The following is a 20,956-nucleotide window of genomic DNA, read 5'->3' as shown; positions in this document are numbered from 1 at the left end:
GTGCTAACCTGCTCATTGGGAGCAATTTGGGGTTAGGCGTCTTGCTCAAGGACACTTCGACATGTGGACAGTCGGAGCTGGGATTCGAACCACTAACCCTTCGATCATTGAACGAACCGCTCTACCAACTGAGCTACAGCCGCCCTACCGAACCCTAACAGTATTAATTTACAGTCTGTTAGCACTGTCAATAAACCAATTGTCCATAGTAGTCATGCAGCCAAGCAGGCATACGGCCAAGTTTCAGTCTGTATAACTGTTACTTATCGTCATGGAGAATGAAGAAGTCAACAGGTTTGGAGAACAGCTGTTATGACAAAGCATGAGCAATAAAATGTGGAGTACAGGTCATGTGTAAAGACCTCACGCAAGCAACACATCATTACGGGAAATCTCCGTGCTCATTATGGGTTTTGTTTTATAATACATTTCATTTGGATAAACGCAGCAGAAATACAAGAGGATGAGTCAACAACGCTAGCGAACTCCTAATCCCACGCAAACATTCAAATCAAATATGCATTTATCGTAATCCGTTTCATCTTTTCAGTCGTCAGTTCCTGGAACACGTACTGTAATATGTGGATTATGTCATGCCCTTATCATGACGAGTGATTTAGAAATATGTGTTCGGTTGGGCGGTGTGAAATTAGGTTGTGGCAAAGAAACTCACATCAACATGTATGTGAAAGAGAAAGCCAAACTCAACTTAAATGGTTTTTAAACAAAAAATAATAATCTTTAAATTACTTTTCAAGACACCATTTTGTATCTACCTCCGTTTAATTCAGTTATCCGATGGGAACGCAAAAAACATCAACTTGAACACGAATCATTGGTTGGGAACACGTTTAAAATATCATCTCTTTAATTGCAAATCTATACAATCTTAGAAGCGGAGCAGTCATAAGCAGGGCCCTGTCTGTCGTGATCCTGCCCTGGCCCCTGACATGCATGTGGTACGACTAATATAAGGTGTGGGAAGCAGCCACATGTACTACATTCATTACAATCAGAGTAATATGCGTTTTTACGTCAAAGTGTCGTCGTGTAAACGTTACGATCTTCGGTTGTGACGTGCTGCACATCTCCGGGATGCCCTACAGGGGGCGCTCTGAAAACGCTGTGTAGCTCTTCACGCGTGCAAAGTAAAGAGGTTGATACATCTTGTCCAGGTCGAAAGCTGTGACGACTGTCTCTCCGGTTGATCTGAAAACAAGAAAGATATATTTTTTAAATGATGAGAAACTATCATTTCTGTAAAGTATCTATAGGAGATGAGAATTGAGAAAACAACACTTTAACTGAACGGTTGGGAATGTTTAAATATTTGAATATTCCAACTGCCATACATGTAGGTGATCTGGCAGGAGTGGTGGATCCAGACCAGCTTGTTGAAGCGCTGGCGCCCCCCGGAGGCCAGCTGCAGTCCCACGTGGAAGCTGTGCTCGGCCTCGGGCGCTGGGTTCCGCCTGCAGAACCGGTTCCTCTGGAACTCAACTGCCACCTTCTGTTCAGGGAGAGAAAACGCACACACAAAAAAAAAAAAAAAAAGGCAATGCACACACACACACACACACACACACACACACACACACACACACACACACACACACACACATACACACAGGATTGAGGATTTGGTTTCAGGACACATACCATTCGTCTCGCACGTAAAAGTCTTCTATGTATTCTCATCATTAATAGTTCATGCTTGTTTTGACCCCTCCTTCTTCTAACTAACCTCCTCCTTTCTCTTGGAGACGACAACAAAGACTTTGGTTTGGTTGTCTGTGTCCTGAGACAGACGGTAATGGCCGAACAGGACAGACTCCACTCTGCGGAAGAAACAAACAAAAAAAACAACATCAGCCGAACACGGTGGCGTATTTAGGCGTGGGCGACGTGGGCGTCTCGCTGGGGGGCGGCAAGAGGAGCAGAAAAAGAAAACAGAAGGAAAAAAAACTCAGCGAAAAGTAAACAACCCCCCCCCCCCCCCCCTCCCGTCAACAAATCGCAAGACAAACAGAATTTCCTGTCAGCACCCCACCCGCTCAACAACTTGCCGACAGTCTATTATTCACAGTCGGAAAGTCCGTTTATTTCACGTTTACAAAATGAAACAAAGTGTGGGGCGCCGTAGCGGGGGGTTCGCCCAGGGTGGCATATAAGACAGAAACGCTACTGGACTAACAGGAATATTGCAGACGCTGCTGCTTGTCTTTGCTCAAATGTTTTATTAGACACCTCAGCACTAAGATATGCTGAGTGTGCGTAAAACTGTTCAGAAAAAAAAAAGAAAAAAAAAAAGAAAGAAAAAAAAAAGAAAGAAAAAAAGAAAGAAAAAAAAAAGAAAGAAAAAAAAGATATGACACCTGGAGTTCCTGCTGCGCAGACGAGGAACGACCACCAGGGGGTCGTCGGGTGTTGTCAGCATCATGACCTGCCCATCGGGGAAGAAACGCAGGTACCTACAACACAAACAGAACATCATGGTCGAGAGTGGAAGAGGATTGGTCCGTCGGCTTCAGAAGCCAATGGGAAAATGGCTTTCTACTTTTCACTCAGTTCCCTCCAAAATACACACGGATAAACATGATTAGTTCTACCTCACCACCTACCTCCTGCTAAAGCCCAATTTATACTTCCTAAAATTCATGCCTCATAGCTCTGGGCATTTATATTAATAGATGTATAGTGAGACACATACAGTATGGTTTGTTTACGTCAGTTTTCACCAAGAAGAAGAAGAAGAAGAAGGCCTGTGAGATGTTCCGAATTACGTAAATGAACAAAAAAATGTATCTCAGGAAGTATAAATTAGTCTTAACTCCCCTCTTATCTGACAGCAGAGTTTTTCCATCCTAATATAATAAGGAAGCCAGAGACTGACAGAGATCTACCTGTAGTATTCCACTTGGTGCCACGCCCGGTAAAAGCCATCAAGGGATTCCTCTCCCTGACGAATGTAGGCTGTTTTGCTGATGTAGACTCCTGTAAGCAACATCGAACGTCAACAATTCAACTTAGAAAACGAAAATATGAAAACAATGGACTCCGCTAAACGAAAGAGAGTTTTGAAGAGTTGTAGAAGAATGGAGGAGGCCGATTTCCGCTGGTTCGGAAGTCCCTCACCGTCAAAGCGCAGGCGGGGCCTCTCCAGGAACATCTCCCTCCAGGAGCCGAAGGAGAGCAGCTTTGTGGAGCCGAGGCCCCACACTCTCAGACACGCACGCCGCCAGATCTCAGGGTCCCTGAGGGACAGAGACATTATGAGGCCGAGAACACAAGATCTCTTTAATTCCCAGATTACATTACATTACATTTAGCAGACGCTTTTATCCAAAGCGACTAACAATAATTGCATTTAAAGTAGGAAAAGCCAATGTACTACCACTTGCCAGAACTCACAAGTGCATCTTCTTTCTAAAACAAGTGACTAAGAGCATAATCTAGTGCTGAAGGCAAAGTGCAAGAATAGCAATCTAAAGTACAGATCACTTAGATTATTCAAACGGTAGATGTATATTGACCTCTGCTTCGTGTAAAAGCAACAAAATAAAAAACTATTATACACCATAACACTAAATTGAGGAAATGCTTGTGCTTAAAGTCGCACAGAAATGAAAAAAACATTGTCCCATTTTGGTTCACATAATTGGTCATAGTGTTCACCTATTCAACGATGTATGCCAAAAAAATAAAAAAAACTCTACTTTCGTTGTAATCTTATATCAAAGTATATAATTTCTTACTTCCTGGAAAACGGTAGGTCACGTGCAATGACGACACCAGGTACCTTAGATTTTAGGCCAATAATCTCACGACATCCACCCTGCCAATCAAAACGTCAACTACTCTGCAGCCTCAAGTGTTGAATATCCAATAAAATTCATCTAAACGTATGTCCCGCCCTTGCAGCCCGTTTCAGGACGAAATTCGTCAAAGTACGGAAGCAAGACTTTCTCCAACTTCCCTTTCGGTGTGACTTTAAAGGGCAATGCTAGTTTTTGACAACCTGGACCTTATTTACGACATATTATAAGAAGTTTGACTCACCGAGATCACTTTTGTGTAGTTCGGAGGCCTGTAGAAGAAATTTAAAATCCAGCGCGAGCCAGTATATCCATGTAATGACGGTGATCGGGGCAACGAGAATGCAGTTTCTCAAAATCTATTTTCGGCCGCTAAACGGTTGTTTTCATCAATCGCGCAGACTGGCTATTCTCCGGCTCACATTCTCTGCGCTACGATCGGATTGTTGCTGACGAATGACGACGACAATATTCTCGGCACCAACAACGATCGTAGCGCAGAGAATGTGTGCCGGAGAATAGCCAGTCTGCTCGCTGGCCTGTGCGCATGCGTGCTGGAGCAAGTGGGGAAAGGCGTGTAAAGATCATATTACAGAGGCTAAAGACCCCGTATTTGAAAACCGAAACAATGCCTCGCTTTGAGGAATCTCAACTGTCGATTCATCCAATCTGATTGATGAAAACAACCGTTTAGCGGCCGAAAATAGATTTTGAGAAACTGCATTCTCGGTGCCCCGATCACCGCCATTACATGGATATACTGGCTCGCGCTGGATTTTACATTTCTTCTACAGGCCTCCGAACTACACCAAAGTGATCTCGGTGAGTCAAACGTCTTATAATATGTCGTAAATAAGGTCCAGGTTGTCAAAAACGAGCATTGCCCTTTAAGATGCAGTATGTTGCATCGCTCTGTAATGTATGGACGGTGTTCTTACCGGGCACATATGTAGAAGCCACGGCAGACGAGAGAGAGCTGCTCGAGGGCTCGCATGTCCACTTCACTGGACACAACCCACCGGAAGATGTACATCAAGACTTCTGGAGGCAGAGCTGTGAACGCCGCGAGAGAAGAGCATGTAATTTGAAATTCTGAAATGTAATTTAATGCAATGTATTGCTTCATAAATGTTCTTAGCCGGTAGACAAACATACTCCTGGAGCTTGCTCGATCGCCTTGTTGAGAGGGGTCAGGGAAGAATTTTTACAGCTCACTTATCTGGCCCCCGGGTGATTACTGTTTTTTTGCTTCCCTCTGGAATATGTAGAGAGTGGGTCGTATGCCCACCTCCCTTGTTCTCTGTAAAGCGCATTGTGTTGCCTCTGGGTATGAAATGCGCTATACAAATAAAGCTTTGATTGATTGATTGTTAGATGTATGAATCCTACAGGTTTGCGAAGAACGAGCCAAATGTAAAAACCCGTTCAAGTGATTCGGCACTCTGTGATCGGGGCAGTGGAATGGTACGGAAACCCTTCAAAGGTTGTGACACGCAAACCAAACCGCAAAGTGAGGACCGGGTACGCGAGTCGGTACCTGAGATGTGCATCTGAGTCCCTTCCACCTCGGGAGCACAGATCTTGGGACAGTCGTCTTCCAGAGTCAGCTGTTGTTGGAAGTAGGCAGGAAGATCCTCGATTTCACCGTTGTTGTCATTCTCGGTCATGCTAGAACACAGTAATACACAGAATTCACAACAACAACAACAAAAATGGAGTACAAGACTCAACATAGTAATAATCTTTGGCGTGATTCATTGTAGTTGATATAAATATGTAAAAACATACTAATTTCCACCAACTCGGTCCGATTCTGGAGGGCGGCTGTAGTTGATTCTGAACTCGATGTCTGGGACAATCTGCATCGCTCTGCGATAGTACTTGGTTGCTGCAAGTGAACAAGGAAAGAACATGTCCAAATTCGTCAGTGGTCACCGGTGGAAATTGTTCCCTGTACTTCCCCCCCATCCAAGCTGTCCTCCTCCAGGGGCAGCCAGGAGCAGTGGACAGCCATCGTTGATGGCGCCCAGATTGATGGGGGAATACAAAGCAATATGAAATGAGGTGAAATGTCTGTCTGGTACCTTTGACCACTATCCAAGACTTTATGTTGACTTTCATTTGTTAAAGTGTCAATCTCAAACCTCTGTTCTAAACATAAATGTCTGGTTCGCCGCCATCTATTGTGGATTGAGGAAAGCATTTCCATTAGAAGCATTGACAGGTTTTGTGAATTGGGGTTGGGGAGAAACATTCCTGCGCAGTATTCATTAGCAGCGCACAGGCTGACGTGATTGGTGGCTTGCGTTTAGTTTCGAAATGAACTCCTGTAAATACCGCTTATTGCCGATGAAACTGAAATCCTTGAGATTGCCATTTTAATGTCATTTTTCGGTGCTCTTCATTTGGAACGTACCTTCGTAAACAGCTCCGTTCTGCTCCTCTTCAACGGCCTTTAAAAACAGCTCTCTGGCCTGAAACCAAGTGATAGGTCGTCAAATTGCAAAACAAAATTGCAAAACAAATCACAATTCTGAATGACAAGCATCCTCAAACTAGTACTGTCTAAAGGATGTTGAGTTTAGGTCCGGTGCTGCAACCGAGCGCTGACTGACGGTTCAGATTAGGTCCGGCGCTGACTGACTGAGGGCTGACTGACGGTTCAGAATAGGTCCTGCGCTGACTGATTGAGGGCTGACTGACGGTTCAGATTAGGTTCAGCGCTGACTGACTGAGCACTGACTGACGGTTCAGATTAGGTCACGCGCTGACTGACTGAGGACTGACTGACTGAGGGCTGACTGACGGTTCAGATTAGGTCCGGCGCTGACTGACTGATTGTTTACTGACGGTTCAGATTAGGTCCGGCGCTGACTGACTGAGGGCTGACTGACGGTTCAGATTAGGTCCGGCGCTGCGACAGAGCGCTGACTGACGGTTCAGATTAGGTCCTGCGCTGACTGACTGAGGGCTGACTGACGGTTCAGATTAGGTCCGGCGCTGACTGACTGAGGGCTGACTGACGGTTCAGATTAGGTCCGGCGCTGACTGACTGAGGGCTGACTGACGGTTCAGATTAGGTCCTGCACTGACTGACTGAGGACTGACTGACGGTTCAGATTAGGTCCTGCGCTGACTGACTGAGGGCTGACTGACGGTTCAGATTAGGTCCGGCGCTGACTGACAGAGGGTTGACTGATGGTTCAGATTAGGTCCGGCGCTGACTGACTGAGGCCTTACTTGTTCCTCGCGGGCCAGCTCCTGTTTCCTCCTCAGGTCCGCAGCGCGCATCTGGACTCTGCTCAGCTCACCGGACCCGATGCTCGGCTTCAACTCAGACATCCACTGGGCCCGAAACACGTTGAGCTCCAGCTAAACAAACGAGCAAAGACAACACAGCGTTGCGTCTCTGCATCGGGGGACTGTATTCACAAAGTCTTTTAGAGACTCTCCTCCTAACTTGCGCTAAAAATGATCTGCACCATTACTAGTGTTGCACACTAGCGCACTACACTCCATCAATGTATATAACTCACTTGTAGGTTGGAGCCATCTGGACCTTTGACCTCTCCATCCTCCGGCGTACCTCCAGCACTGATTTTTTTATCGGCCTGTACACAGAAGAAAATGCTACGGTACATTTACGTTTTGCACAACATCGCTAGTATCGACTAGAATGCATTCCCTCTCTCACACTGTTGGTTCGAGGTCCTGAATGAAAAACTAGGCCTACCTCTTCAGGGACCCACAGGTACATAAACTAGGTCCACATTCTAGATTAATTTTTACAGCTACATCTTAGTGCCATGGTATTTGGCATGGAATGAGTGCATTAAAAATGGACGCCCACATGGAGGGGTCAGTTTTTAACCCCTCGCCACCTAATGTAAACAAGTATCTGGCTAGCTATTTATTTGTATAGTGCATTTCATACCCATAGGCAACACAACGCGCTTTACAGAGAACAAGGGAGGTGGGCATACGACCCACTCTCTACATATTCCAGAGGGAAGCAAAAAAAACAGTATCACCCAGGGGCCAGATAAGTGAGCTTCCCTGACCCCTCTCAACAAGGCGATCGTAATGATTTAACGTTTATAGATGCACTATTCTGAGTGTTATGACAGGTTGTACAGTATCATAGGGTGGTTTGGCTGATCAGGTGTCATGTGCCAGATCATGTGGCACAGAACTACCCCAACCTCACAACATTTACCCTGCAAAAGGAAAGCCCAAAAACATCATTAAGGACACCAGCCACCCCGGTCATGTTCTCCTCTACCTCCTTCCACCTAAAAAACGAGCATCAAATCAAACACCCCCGTCTCACTAAGTTTCCTTGCACAGGTTGCCAGGTTGGTTGCTGCTCACTAAGTTTCCTTGCACAGGTTGCCAGGTTGGAAGCTGCTGACTCACCAATATGCACCGCACAGTTATTGTGTACATGGTATGAGTTAAGGTAGAAAGCACGGGTATTATAGTATTTTATAAACACATGGCAATAAATAATAAAGTTGATATTCTGATTAAAATGTACTAACATTAGGTAGTAAACAAGCAGTAGACACGTCATGAACTAGTGGGCGTGGCCTGACTATAGTGACCATACTTGGAGGCTATCGTTAGCTTAGCATGCTAAATATACAAATATACGAGATACCATTATTAGCTTATCTGAAAGCACGCTTGGTCTTCGCAAAGGGGTTCAGATGAGGCTGGTGAGATCACGGTCAGAGAAACGGACAACTGAACGGACGAATTTGCGAGCTCGCAGGAACGCAGCCATTTCGATGACTCGCCTTTGAGCAGTGGGACCTAATAAGGGAGGATGAGGATAGCGCGTTTATAGATCCCCGGGCGGTCCGGCGGTGCATCCGGGTGGTACCTAGTTGGCTTTTACCGTCAAGACGTGCGGGGTTGAATACGATGTCCACCGCTGGTTGGGATATTAACCTCACATCGTGATGGTTCATTCGGTTCAAAACACAAAACATTAATATGTGTCGAAGCATGCGTATGAAAGCAAGGTCAACATGAGTTGATTTGGTTTGACGGGCCATCCTCTGAATTAGACAAAACGAATCGACTTCAGGATTTGACGTCAATGATTCACGTGATTTTATATTACGACCAAATACGGTTTGATAAATGTTGTAATGTTTTAAACAACCATCTATAATGTATTAAACGATAAATATTTTTGCTAAATATATTTGTTTCACTGCTTAAAATATTTGTCTGTTTTTGTACTCGGGGTAAAAACATATCCGTAGTGTACTTCGTTTAGGTATCCCGGGCTGCCCCGTGGTTAATGCCTCGGTTTAGCCTCGAAGATTGGGTGATTAATGGAGGAGCAATTTAGTCAGATAATACCAAAATCACGCGATGGATTGAGTAGCCACCAATCATAACGGTCCTTAATATTCAAAATAACAGCATGATTATCACCCCCGCCCCTCTGCTTTTCGATTCAAAGTGTTAGCTCCCCCCCGCTGGACTCGACCACCTGACTGGCAATCACCCAGTTGAGACAAAACGATGGGACTTAGCAGCCGAATAGACTCAGCGTCCCGGTTGCTGCATTTGATCCGTGATTTGTTGTTGAGAAGAGAGACCAGATGATCTGCATGGTCCACTTTTATACTTCTGCAAGATAGTAATGCTGTTTTCAAATGTCTCTCTACCGAGTTGAAGTGAGGGTGAGTGTTTTATTGTGCAATGCACAATAAAAGCATTTTATTGTGCATTGGGTCGAAAAGGCTATCTAGCCAGCAGCAGCCTGTCTCATGTCTTGATGCTTGTTGTGCTTTCTGTCGACGAGATTATATAACAAATAACATAGATATATATAACAAATTAATCCAAAACGTGCCCCACCCTTTTCCTTTAAGTGCGCCTAAGGCCTCCACCCTTAACCCCTTAAGTGGAACTTGTCCCCTCCCCATGTGATTGGATGGATTCAGCATAGTAATCAATTATGGATTCAATCATAGTAAGTCACATGCTTAGCTTCCTAACATCAAACTGTATGCATTAAAACTCGTGTAGGCTACTGTAGCTAGGACTGGGCAAGGGTCCATTGGGTCAGCGAATTGACCTCACCTCTCCCCTCTGTTGCTTCTAGAAGGAGGACGGCCCCTGACAACATGGCTCCCTCGGCTGCGCCTGTGGTCCACTGCTGTTGTCACAGGAAGGTCTGGTTGGGTCACCTCTCCCCTCTCCTCACCCCTGCACGCTGTCACACGCCCTCGGCCGCCCGGGAGGAGAGACCAGCGCCATGAATAGATACACCACGCTCAGGCAGCTCGGCGACGGCACCTACGGCTCCGTCATCCTCGGGCGGAGCCTAGAATCCGGAGAGCTGGTCGCCATAAAGAAGTGAGACACATTCATGACACATTTCAATACCGACATCAGTCCATCACCACGGAGTCATTGTTATAAATTCTCAAATGAAATGGATGTGGCTCAGGGTGTGTAGCTAAGCCTTGTATTTACCTAGATAGCAAGCGGATCTGGGCCATATACAGGCCGGATCTGGCCCTTGTGGCTTAGTTCCGGCACATATATGGCCCAGATCCGCTTGCTATCTGGGTAGGATGAGCAGCCCTTAGGGTTCAGTGGGAACGGAGTAATAATCCGATGGTAGCCACTCCCGCGGCTACGTGTTACAGCCGGGCAGGAAGATGTAGGCACACGGGCGGAAGTACACGGATGGCAAGACCACCTCTGTCTGACTGAGGGGGGGAAAAGACAGTTGTGCAGTTTTTTTGGGCCAAAAAAATCTGAAAAAAACATCTGAGCACTTCCTGTAAAATTATGATTATTAAATTGGTGGGTAGATTTGTTGACATGAGAGAAGCAATCAATCAATCAAAGCTTTATTTGTATAGCGCATTTCATACCGAGAGGAAACACAATGCGCTTTACAGAGAACAAGGGAGGAGGGCATACGACCCACTCTCTACATATTCCAGAGGGAAGCAAAAAAAACAGTATCACCTAGGGGCCAGATAAGTGAGCTGTAAAAAAATTTCCCTGACCCCTCAATCATCATCCAATGATGTGTAATAGCAGTATGAAAGGGATTCCCTGTTATTGTAGCTTGATGTATGCTACTTTCTAGCCCTGTCTTGAGTAATATGTCAAAACCAGCAGGATTCAGACGTCATCAATTTGAGAATCTATTTACTTTAATTTGACTAAAACTTTAAAAGTCCATGATCATATCATCCTCCTGTGAAATTACAATTATTATCTCTAAATGTGTTTTAGAATGAAGAGGAAGTTCTACTCCTGGGAAGAATGCATGAATCTCCGCGAGGTGAAGGTGAGTTCTCCGGCTCAGATGTTGAAACGGTACAATCCATGGTGGAGAGATCCTTTTGAAAACTCCTAGCTCTAAATGGTTTATGTTTTGACTCGTGGTTATCAATTCAAACACGACAAAGTAATCAATAGAACCGACAATTCAATTTCTCTATTGTCTAATGTTTGTTTACTGTCATTTGCTTCCATCAACACCCGTTCAGAACGAATCATTATCTAAATTCCATCCGAACCACAGAAACCAACTCAAAGAATAGAAGGTGACTCTTGTGTGTCCTTGGATTTGAATTCTAGTTTCTCTCCTTGACCTGAGATCCAAAGGAACCGAGCACCCTTAGAACGAGCCGGTGGCGTTCTCGGCTAGAACAAGAGTGAAGCATGTTCCGTTATTAAGACGCCATCAATCCCATAATGGCTTTTCCCCTTTACTAAGCATATGGCATGGTCAAAACCTTCAGCGTGTCTTTCCAATGCATGGGGACATTTATGTCTCTCTCTCCCCACCAACCACCTTCACTTCAACCTGTCCTGGTTTGGTTTGGCTTGTTTCCTAGAGTTGAAAGGTTAACATCCACCACTAATGGTTGTACTTCTTGGGATATCATTACTTGACCACTCTGTGTTCAAGATAATCTGTTTTCACTTGATTTTATTTTTAAAGTTTGTTGCTAGAATGATTAGGGACAGTATTGAATGTGCTGTTGCCTTTGATGAAGTGTAGATTGGCATGAACAACTATTTTGTTTTACAGATCTAGCCTTGTATGCTTTGCCTCTTGCATAATTTCATATACTGTAATATAAGGAACGCTTCAATGTTTTGTAAGAATTATTGCTAACTTTGTATCTTCCTCTTGCAGTCCTTGAAGAAACTCAACCATGCTAATGTGGTCAAACTCAAGGAGGTTATACGGGAAAACGACCACTTATACTTTGTGTTTGAATACATGAAGGAGAATCTGTATCAACTCATGAAAGACAGGTACGTCACTATCTTGAACACATTTTCACATCTGAAATTGGGTCACGATTTAATATTTTGTGATGATGACGACACTGCGTGTTCCAGGACCAGGTTGTTCCCCGAATCGGCTGTGAGAAATATCATGTTCCAGATACTGCAGGGACTTGCGTTCATTCATAAGCATGGTATGTGACCGACTGAGCCTAATGCTAACGCTAATCACGCACGTTCAGACACAGCTAGGGGACACCAACTTTCAACGTGCCATTTTCTTTTTTAGGATTCTTTCACAGGGATATGAAGCCTGAGAATCTTCTGTGCATGGGACCCGAGCTGGTGAAGATAGCCGACTTTGGGCTGGCCAGGGAGATCAGATCCAGGCCCCCCTACACGGACTACGTCTCAACTAGATGGTGAGTCAGACTATAAATCAACGTTTGACTCATTTCATTCATATCTCATGAAGTCTCTATCCTTGTTGGGGCGGCTGTAGCTCAGTTGGTAGAGCGGGTCGTTCAATGATCGAAGGGTCAGTGGTTCGAATCCCATCTCCGACTGTCCACATGTCGAAGTGTCCTTGAGCGAGACACCTAACCCCAAATTGCTCCCAATGAGCAGGTTAGCACCTTGCATGGCAGCTACCGCCATTGGTGTGTGAATGGGTGAATGAGAGGCCATTGTAAAGCGCTTTGAGTGCCGCTAAGGTGGAAAAGCGCTATATAAGTGCAGTCCATTTACTGGACAAACTGAAGTCACGAAACTGGACACTTCCTATACCCCTTTACCCATCTGAATCCCTCTTCCTAACATGATGTATCATAATCTTTTTCCCGCCTGCTTCTCCTCCAGGTATCGAGCTCCGGAGGTTCTCCTCAGGTCCACCTCCTACAGCTCCCCCATCGACCAGTGGGCGGTGGGCTGCATCATGGCCGAACTCTACACCCTCAGGCCTCTGTTCCCCGGCTCCAGCGAAGTGGACACCATCTTCAAAATCTGTCAAGTCTTGGGGACGCCAAAGAAGGTGACGTGGCATCAGTTGCAAAGTTGACCGACAAAGAAATATTCTATTTTATCGTCTCTGGCGGTGGTCTCTTCATGTCCAGGCGTAATACTGAACGGGTAGTGAATGGGACGTCCAGTTCTAATGAAGTATTGAGCCTTCAAAATGGCTGCATCTTTATGTATCACACACACACACACACACACACACACACACACACCACACACCACACAATGAACTCACACGGTCTTATCCACGTCCTCTAGAATGACTGGCCTGAGGGCTACCAGTTGGCGGCGACCATGACTTTCCGCTGGCCCCAGTGTGTACCCAGTAACCTGCGAAGCCTGATCCCCAACGCCAGTACCGAGGCCATCCACCTCATGAGGGACCTCCTGCAGTGGGACCCCAAGAAGAGACCGGCTTCTGGCCAGGTAGGTGACAAGTCTGTCTGAATTCACTCATGGTAAATGGACTGCACTTATATAGCGCTTTTCCACCTTAGCGGCACTCAAAGCACTTTACAACGGCCTCTCGTTCACCCATTCACACACATTCACACACCAATGGCGGTAGCTGCCATGCAAGGTGCTAACCTGCTCATTGGGAGCAATTTGGGGTTAGGTGTCTTGCTCAAGGACACTTCGACATGTGGACAGTCGGAGCTGGGATTCGAACCGCTGACCCTTCGATCGCTGAACGACCCACTCTACCAACTGAGCTACAGCCGCCCGAGATATTAGTGCTCATTGGTCTATATGCCTATAGAGATCTATTGTTATGGTTAGTTCTCTAGCATAAGTACAGTATCTCGAGCACAATCTCTAACTATAAGCATTAATATCTCAAGAGTGCAAAGTCAGCATTTTTAGATGGACCATTGTATATGATTGAAACCAGCAAATAGGTATTAGCATATCTCAATTAGGCCATTTAAGGTCATTTTATTATGCAAAGGTCATTAGATCATTATTTGCAAAGTAAAATGGGATATAACAAATATGGTGTGTGAAATATGTATGTGTGTGTACATTCTGTATATGAGGCAAGATATGAAAACTCGAATCACCTTGTGTGTCCTCAGCTGATCTCGGCAGCGTGGCACGGCGGCTACAGCTTCTACTGCCAAGACACACACAGTGCTGGGGACACCGATAGCAAGGTACGCACATTTTACACTGCGTCCGCAGTTCATGCTTATGAACTTCTATGGGGTTATGAGTTTCACTTTTTTGAGCGAGGTGAAAATGTTTGTTTTTATGGAAGACTTGGTTAATCGTTTGTCTTCATGGGATACGTGTTAAGAACTGAATAACTTTTATGGTGCTATGTTGGGATTATTGCCTTGAATGAGTCATACTTCACCTTACAGAACTTTTATGTGTCTTTTATATGCAATGAAATTGAGTTTCATTTAGATTTATTCCCCCTTAGCTACACACACACAGCACCTGCAAATCCTGTCGGATAAGCTGTGGACACACAGTCTATTTAATCTGCTGTGTCATCATAGTGACTCTCTTTAATGTCCTCTGGGAACGTGGGACACTGAGGGGACACGCTCGCTCACTGAAATGTGCTCCCGCATCGCGCTTCTACTGTGATTAAAACATGGATGGATGGGTTCCTAGTTTATACTTTCACACTGTGAGTTCAGGGGCTTTATGGTACAGATCAAGGTTATCAGTCAATCAATCAATCAAAGCTTTATTTGTATAACGCATTTCATACCCAGAGGCAACACAATGCGCTTGCAAGGTTATAATAGTTTTGCTTTTTATATCGTTTTAACTTTTTGTTTTCAATTTCAGTTTAGTTTTGATTAGTTTTAAAGCAGGTTTGCTAGTTTAGTTTAGTTCTTATTTTTTGGTAATGCTTAGTTTTAGCTTTGTTTTTATTAGTTTCAGTATTAGTTTTATTTTTTCTTCTGCGCTAGACTTGTGAGACCATCCTGATCTCGTGAGCTCACGTTGTTTCACTCCGTGTATGTATGAAGTGAAAAAGACTAAAACTAAGGACATTTTCTCAATAATTTTTGTTTATTTTAGTTAGTTTTGTAAACACACAATACAGTTTTAGTTAGTTATTGATTTTTGTAAAGCCTAGTTTTTATTTTTATTTCAGTTAACTAAAATGTTTTTTCACACCTAGTTTTCGTTTTTTAGTTAGTTTTCGTTAACTATAATAACCTTGGTACAGATAACTATTATTCCTTCCTTAGTATATTGTCGGTGAGATTTTACAAAAAAATGCTTTCTACTGGCTCTGAGAATTCCAAAGTTTGGCCTCGTCGTGTGAAAGCATCATGTTCTTTGTTTTCTTCTCCTCTCAGATCGTGTACGTCCTGTGGTGGTACTACTTCTCCAAACTCATCGAGTTCATGGACACCTTCTTCTTCATCCTCCGGAAAAACAACCACCAGATCTCGTTCCTTCACATCTACCACCACGCTAGCATGCTCAACATCTGGTGGTTCGTGATGAACTGGGTGCCCTGTGGTCACTGTGAGGGTTTATTTATTCATTCGTTTGTTCATTCTCTGAAGCCTTAGTGACCACTAGCCTTCCTGGGGTCCACAACTCTCCCGTGGCCCCCAGGAACAGTCCTCCCCAGTGGGAGTTCACAGGGTCAATCATTTAGACCCACTACAGCCAAACCCGCTGGGGCTTGAGAGCAGCTTTTTACATAACTCATAGAAGTAAATGGGCTGCACTTATATAGCGCTTTTCCACCTTAGCGGCACTCAAAGCGCTTTACAATGGCCTCTCATTCACCCATTCACACACACATTCACACACCAATGGCGGTAGCTGGTGCTAACCTGCTCATTGGGAGCAATTTGGGGTTAGGTGTCTTGCTCAAGGACACTTCGACATGTGGACAGTCGGAGCTGGGATTCGAACCGCCGACCCTTCGATCATTGAACGACCCGCTCTACCAACTGAGCTACAGCCGCCCCTGGTCATATGCAGCCTCGCACTAGAGCCCAGTCAGTTCAACGTCACAGAGCTCGGAAATCAGTTCATTTACCAACGTTCGATCGGACAATCTTTTCAGTCAGTCACCCGGCGCGTGTTCCGAGTGCTCCCACAGCACAGTGCTCTGAATTCCCGAACGCCCAGTGAGCACCGTGGGAGCGCTCCGAGAGTGTTAACCGATGCACCCTATAGTGCATACGAAGCTCTTGCATGTTTTGTTGTTATCTTTATAGTGTCTCGGCTAGTTTTATAGCTCACCTTATCCTAGAAAAGGACACCCTGAACCTCAACACTGCTACTGAACACTCACACTGAACACTATCAAATATGAAACTTACTGATTAGAAGCCCAGAGACAGTTGTTAGATGCGCTTGTGGTATAAGATAAGATATCAGGATTGGTCATTCCTCGATTTCCAAAATGGCCGACGTTTGACCTCTATTCGACCCTGCCGCTGAAGAGGAAATGACCCCCCGTCTCCTCTCTCTTCCCCAGCGTACTTCGGCGCGGCTTTGAACAGCTTCATCCACGTCCTGATGTACTCTTACTACTGCCTGTCCGCCATACCGGCCATGAGGCCCTACCTGTGGTGGAAGAGGTACCTCACACAAGGGCAGCTGGTGAGTCTAAAATCCGGAACTCCTTCTGCTTGATTATCATCCAGTTGCATGTAGGGCTGCAACGATTAGTCGAATAATCGATGACTAATCGACAATACAAATAGCCGCCAACAAATGTAATTGTCGTTATTGTCGTCTGGATAGCCTGAGGGATTTTGGTTTTGTTTTTGTCCCCCCCCCCCTCCGAGTCGCACATGCGCATTGTGCAATAGCTTTCATAGTTCACTCAGCAGTACCTTTTTTTTCTGTTTTTTAACATTTTACTAAATTTAAAGCTGATGGCTAAATACCATAAGAGCCATTTTATATTCATGACATTAACCCAGTTATTGTTGTAAGAAATAAAAAAGTTAATTAAACGACTAATCGTTTCAATAATCGGTGACTACTCGACTATTGAAATAATCGTTTGTTGCAGCCCTAGTTCCATGGTGGTAGCCAATAGAATAAATACGCACTATCAGGACTATTGTTACTGTAGGGTAGAGCGAATGAAGGAAATGAAAGACACGCACATCCAAAATAACCTGTTTAGGTGGGTGGTGGATCCAGGGGCATCGGCCGTCAGTAGATAAAGGGAAGAAAAGGGTCCGCAGTCCAAAGACAGCTCCCGTTTAGCAGTTTATTTGTTCACCGTGACGTCGAGCCACCCGGCCCCTCCTCAGACTTACAAACTGTAGGGTGGAGCGCACATGTGGTGTGTCATTGTGACCTTTGCCCTGCCCTGTGAGGGAGGTGTGTCACATGTGGATGTGTCACTAGCCATGTTTCCATCCACACATTTTATGCGAATTAAGTTATATTGAATTAAAAAGGCCTTATGGAAACAGTAAAATTCGATTCAAAATCATGAAAATCGACAAAAAGTTTGTACTGTCGATCTCATCGGATTTTCTCTCGTTCGATAAAAGTCTTTTGTGATAAATGCTTTATCCGATTTAAGGCTCTAGATGGAAACGCACGTTCGCCGGCTTTATTCGCGTTCATATTTTTAGCGATCCTCACACAATTCGGTTGACAAGTGGATGGAAACATGGCTACTGTGGCCTTCGCTCTGCCCTGTGAGGGAGGTGTGTCACATGCGGATGTGTCCCTGTGACCTTTGCCCTGCCCTGTGAGGGAGGCGTGTCGCCGGCACGCTGGTCGTCAGCGCTGCTATTCTGAAAACGCTCCAACCTTCGACTCCAAAACGACTATTTTCTGCTCCCCGACTTTCCGACTTTTACCCACACAGAGCGCCTCTTCCGTTAGGGCTGAATGAAAGCACTGGATCAATGGTACTTATTCATGCATACTGTGTGTGTGTGTGTGTGTGTGTGTGTGTGTGTGTGTGTGTGTCTGTGTAAAACAAACAGTTCCCTCACTAAAAGTTGTATCCTGTTTCCCCCTCTAGATTCAGTTCTTTATGACCATGTCACAGACGGTCTGCGCGGTCATCTGGCCGTGCGGCTTCCCCAGCGGCTGGCTCAACTTCCAGATCGGCTACATCGTCACGCTCATCTTCCTGTTCTCCAACTTCTACATCCAGGTGAGCGACGACCCGAAGCGTTCCGCAAAAAGAAATTAAACACTTTTAGTTGTGACTTTGCAGTGAAAAAGTGTGGTTGAAGCACTTCCTGTTTGCTGACTTCCTGTCTGCGCCTGCTCCTCTCTGCTTTCAGACTTATAAGAAGCGTAGCGTTTCGCTGAAGAGCGGACAACACAACGGGTCAGCCGCCTCTATGAATGGACATTCGAACGGGGCGTCGTCCGCGGAAACCGTTACGCACAGGAAGTTGAGGGCGGACTGACGCAGCGTGCGCTAACCGCCACAGTCGGCGCCGTATATGATATCTCTGCAGTATTGCTGGGGAGTGATGTAGGATTTCTCAACGATACTTATGTTCGAAAAGCCTGGTGTATAAACTCGACACAAAGCCATAGCGATGTTTATCTCTAAAGAAAGTCCTCTAATGTGTTGCACAGCTATTATCATTCATATTGAATCAAGTTCAGTTCGGAAATAAAAAAGTAGGCCGCCATCAATAATGTAAATAATTAAGCAAATGCATCATGACATGTTCGCATACATACAGTATCTTGTATGGCAAGGGTTGAAGCTCTAGGCCTTTATACGTTTGGTTATGGTAAGGTACAGTACGACGGTCTAGTTTGTTTGGTTACGGTAAAGTACAGTACTGTATGACAGTCTAGCTCTTATTAATCGGTCTATTTATTTAAGTTTTTGAACTCAGTGGAAATATTGCTGAGCGTGGCGTTGAGGTATGTGGTTAGTTATTGTTCGGTAGTAGTAAGATTATGTCCATAGAAACGCCACATACTGCAGACTAACACCATGTCCAATTACCAGCCTCATCCAATGAGCATGACGTCACTGTTGAGAAGTGCACATTAATTATATGCATTGTAAATGCATGACTCAGGTGAGCTTTAGATCAGAAACGATAAATGCGATAATAGCTTTATCAATTTTGCGTAGTCGGTTCTGTAAATTACACGTCATTTTATATTTTAGCTTTTGGCTTAATGTTATTGCTATTATCGTAGCAATAGTTTACCATGGAAGATAATGTATGATCAGCCCTTATTACTGCACAAGATAATGTCTATACGATAGATCTCTCATTCCATTTTTTCTGTTTTTATGCAACTAAAAGCAAAAAAAACTTCTGAGTAAATATAATATTGCGTTGAAAATAAATACGGTATGTTTCAAAAGTGAAAACTCATCCTTAAGAAGTTTACATCCAGATATCAGTATACAGTAGTTAGCACTGCTTTGTCATTCCATTCTCTGAGCATTAGAACTAGCTTTAGTCGGGTTGCATCATTGTCAGGGGGTGTATGGGATCAAATGCTTCATTCATTTGCAGACAGTCTTTATACTGAATGTGGGTCAGTTTCACCTTCATAGCACAACCTCCTTTTACAACCCACATCTCCACACTATCATTCATATTCATATCATGCATTCAAGAATGAAATGCAGAATGTGGATACGTGTGTGTATTGTAAATTGTTTTCATGCTGTGTTGTAAACCCAGTTTTATTTTACACTCGAAAGTTTTTGTCTCATTATTTTCATATCACATTGGGATCAGTCTTCAAGTTAAATCCCCATCTCTCTTGGCAGATGTGTGCGACCGTAATCCAAAGCACAGTTTCTGGGTTCCAAAAACTAATCTCGCATCACATTTCAAGAATGTGTGACTGTAGAAAAAACACATCCAAAGCCTTGCCTTACAGATGTTGTGTGTGTATGTCGTTTGACATGATTCATTATAATATGTAACTTGGTCATACTATACATCAATGTCCACATATGCCTTAATTAAATGCAGGGGCAAAATCATTGACTTCTGTTTTAGAGATGTGTCTCGCTTCCGAAGGTCACTCACTCGATTTGAATATCTTCATTCATAAAAAGGTAGAATGCTTCTCTTTGTCCGATGTTTAAATGACATCATCAGTAGTTGAGATACTAGTGAAGCTTTATTGATACAGGGAGAAAACCAGCATCACTAATCATGAATTCCATGTCCACCCACCAGTCTGACTGGACGACAGGAGTGTGTGTTTTTTTCGGGTGGAGTGTGTGTTTTTTTTCGGGCGGCTCTCGGTCTCAGCTTTAGAAGTGTGAGGGAGCAGTTGCACTTGTGATGTCACTGGAACTAATAAAAACATTCATGTTCCTCCGTTGTCTCCAGTGGTGTATATCAAGGTTTTTCACCTGGCTATTGTACGTTTGAGAACCGTTAGAACGTCTACTGTAGTAGTGGGCATGTGGAACCTATTGTTAGGCTATGAAATGGTAAATGGACTGCACTTATATAGCGCTTTTCCACCTTAGCGGCACTCAAAGCGCTTTACAATGGCCTCTCATTCACCCATTCACACACACATTCACACACCAATGGCGGTAGCTGCCATGCAAGGTGCTAACCTGCTCATTGGGAGCAATTTGGGGTTAGGTGTCTCGCTCAAGGACACTTCGACATGTGGACAGTCGGAGCTGGGATTCGAACACCTAACCCTTCGATCATTGAACGACCTGCTCTACCAACTGAGCTACAGCCGCCCTACCGAACCCTAACAGTATTAATTTACAGTCTGTTAGCACTGTCAATAAACCAATTGTCCATAGTAGTCATGCAGCCAAGCAGGCATACGGCCAAGTTTCAGTCTGTATAACTGTTACTTATCGTCATGGAGAATGAAGAAGTCAACAGGATTGGAAAAACAGCTGTTAT

The 20,956-nt window shown here is 44.5% G+C and overlaps 2 protein-coding genes across 3 annotated transcripts; one reads left to right on the top strand and one right to left on the bottom strand.

Annotated features, from left to right (window-relative positions):
- Positions 1–458: 458 nt before the first annotated feature.
- On the bottom strand, positions 459–8,616 carry LOC311327739 (F-box only protein 9-like). The gene is made up of 13 exons (XM_084460829.1): positions 8,476–8,616; positions 7,352–7,426; positions 7,056–7,187; positions 6,232–6,289; positions 5,604–5,703; positions 5,353–5,483; positions 4,754–4,868; positions 3,136–3,254; positions 2,904–2,994; positions 2,376–2,471; positions 1,745–1,838; positions 1,353–1,510; positions 459–1,209 (listed from the first exon to the last, which is right to left on the bottom strand). The coding sequence occupies exons 1-13, from the start codon at positions 8,476–8,478 to the stop codon at positions 1,101–1,103; spliced, it is 1,281 nt and encodes a 426-aa protein (XP_084316955.1). The 5' UTR covers positions 8,479–8,616; the 3' UTR covers positions 459–1,100.
- A 796-nt stretch (positions 8,617–9,412) lies between these two features.
- Positions 9,413–20,312, top strand: LOC311327772 (serine/threonine-protein kinase ICK-like). Of its 2 annotated transcripts, none has more exons than XM_084460874.1 (13): positions 9,413–9,514; positions 9,940–10,193; positions 11,091–11,145; positions 12,004–12,125; positions 12,213–12,292; positions 12,388–12,520; positions 12,957–13,128; positions 13,374–13,541; positions 14,192–14,269; positions 15,440–15,611; positions 16,582–16,706; positions 18,100–18,234; positions 18,368–20,312. In XM_084460874.1, exons 2-13 carry the CDS (start codon positions 10,093–10,095, stop codon positions 18,494–18,496), a joined length of 1,470 nt encoding a protein of 489 aa, XP_084317000.1. In that variant the 5' UTR covers positions 9,413–9,514; positions 9,940–10,092; the 3' UTR covers positions 18,497–20,312. The 2 variants fall into 2 exon arrangements, with proteins under 2 accessions (XP_084317000.1, XP_084317001.1); XM_084460875.1 differs by having other exon boundaries at positions 15,440–15,579; positions 18,368–18,501.
- The last annotated feature ends 644 nt before the right edge of the window (positions 20,313–20,956 follow it).

Source organism: Borostomias antarcticus (genome assembly GCF_949987555.1).
Source record: "Borostomias antarcticus genome assembly, chromosome: 34".
Classification (NCBI taxonomy): Eukaryota; Metazoa; Chordata; class Actinopteri; order Stomiiformes; family Stomiidae; genus Borostomias; species Borostomias antarcticus.
Note: the sequence above shows the minus strand (reverse complement) of the source record. Positions and strands in the feature narration are given on the sequence as shown.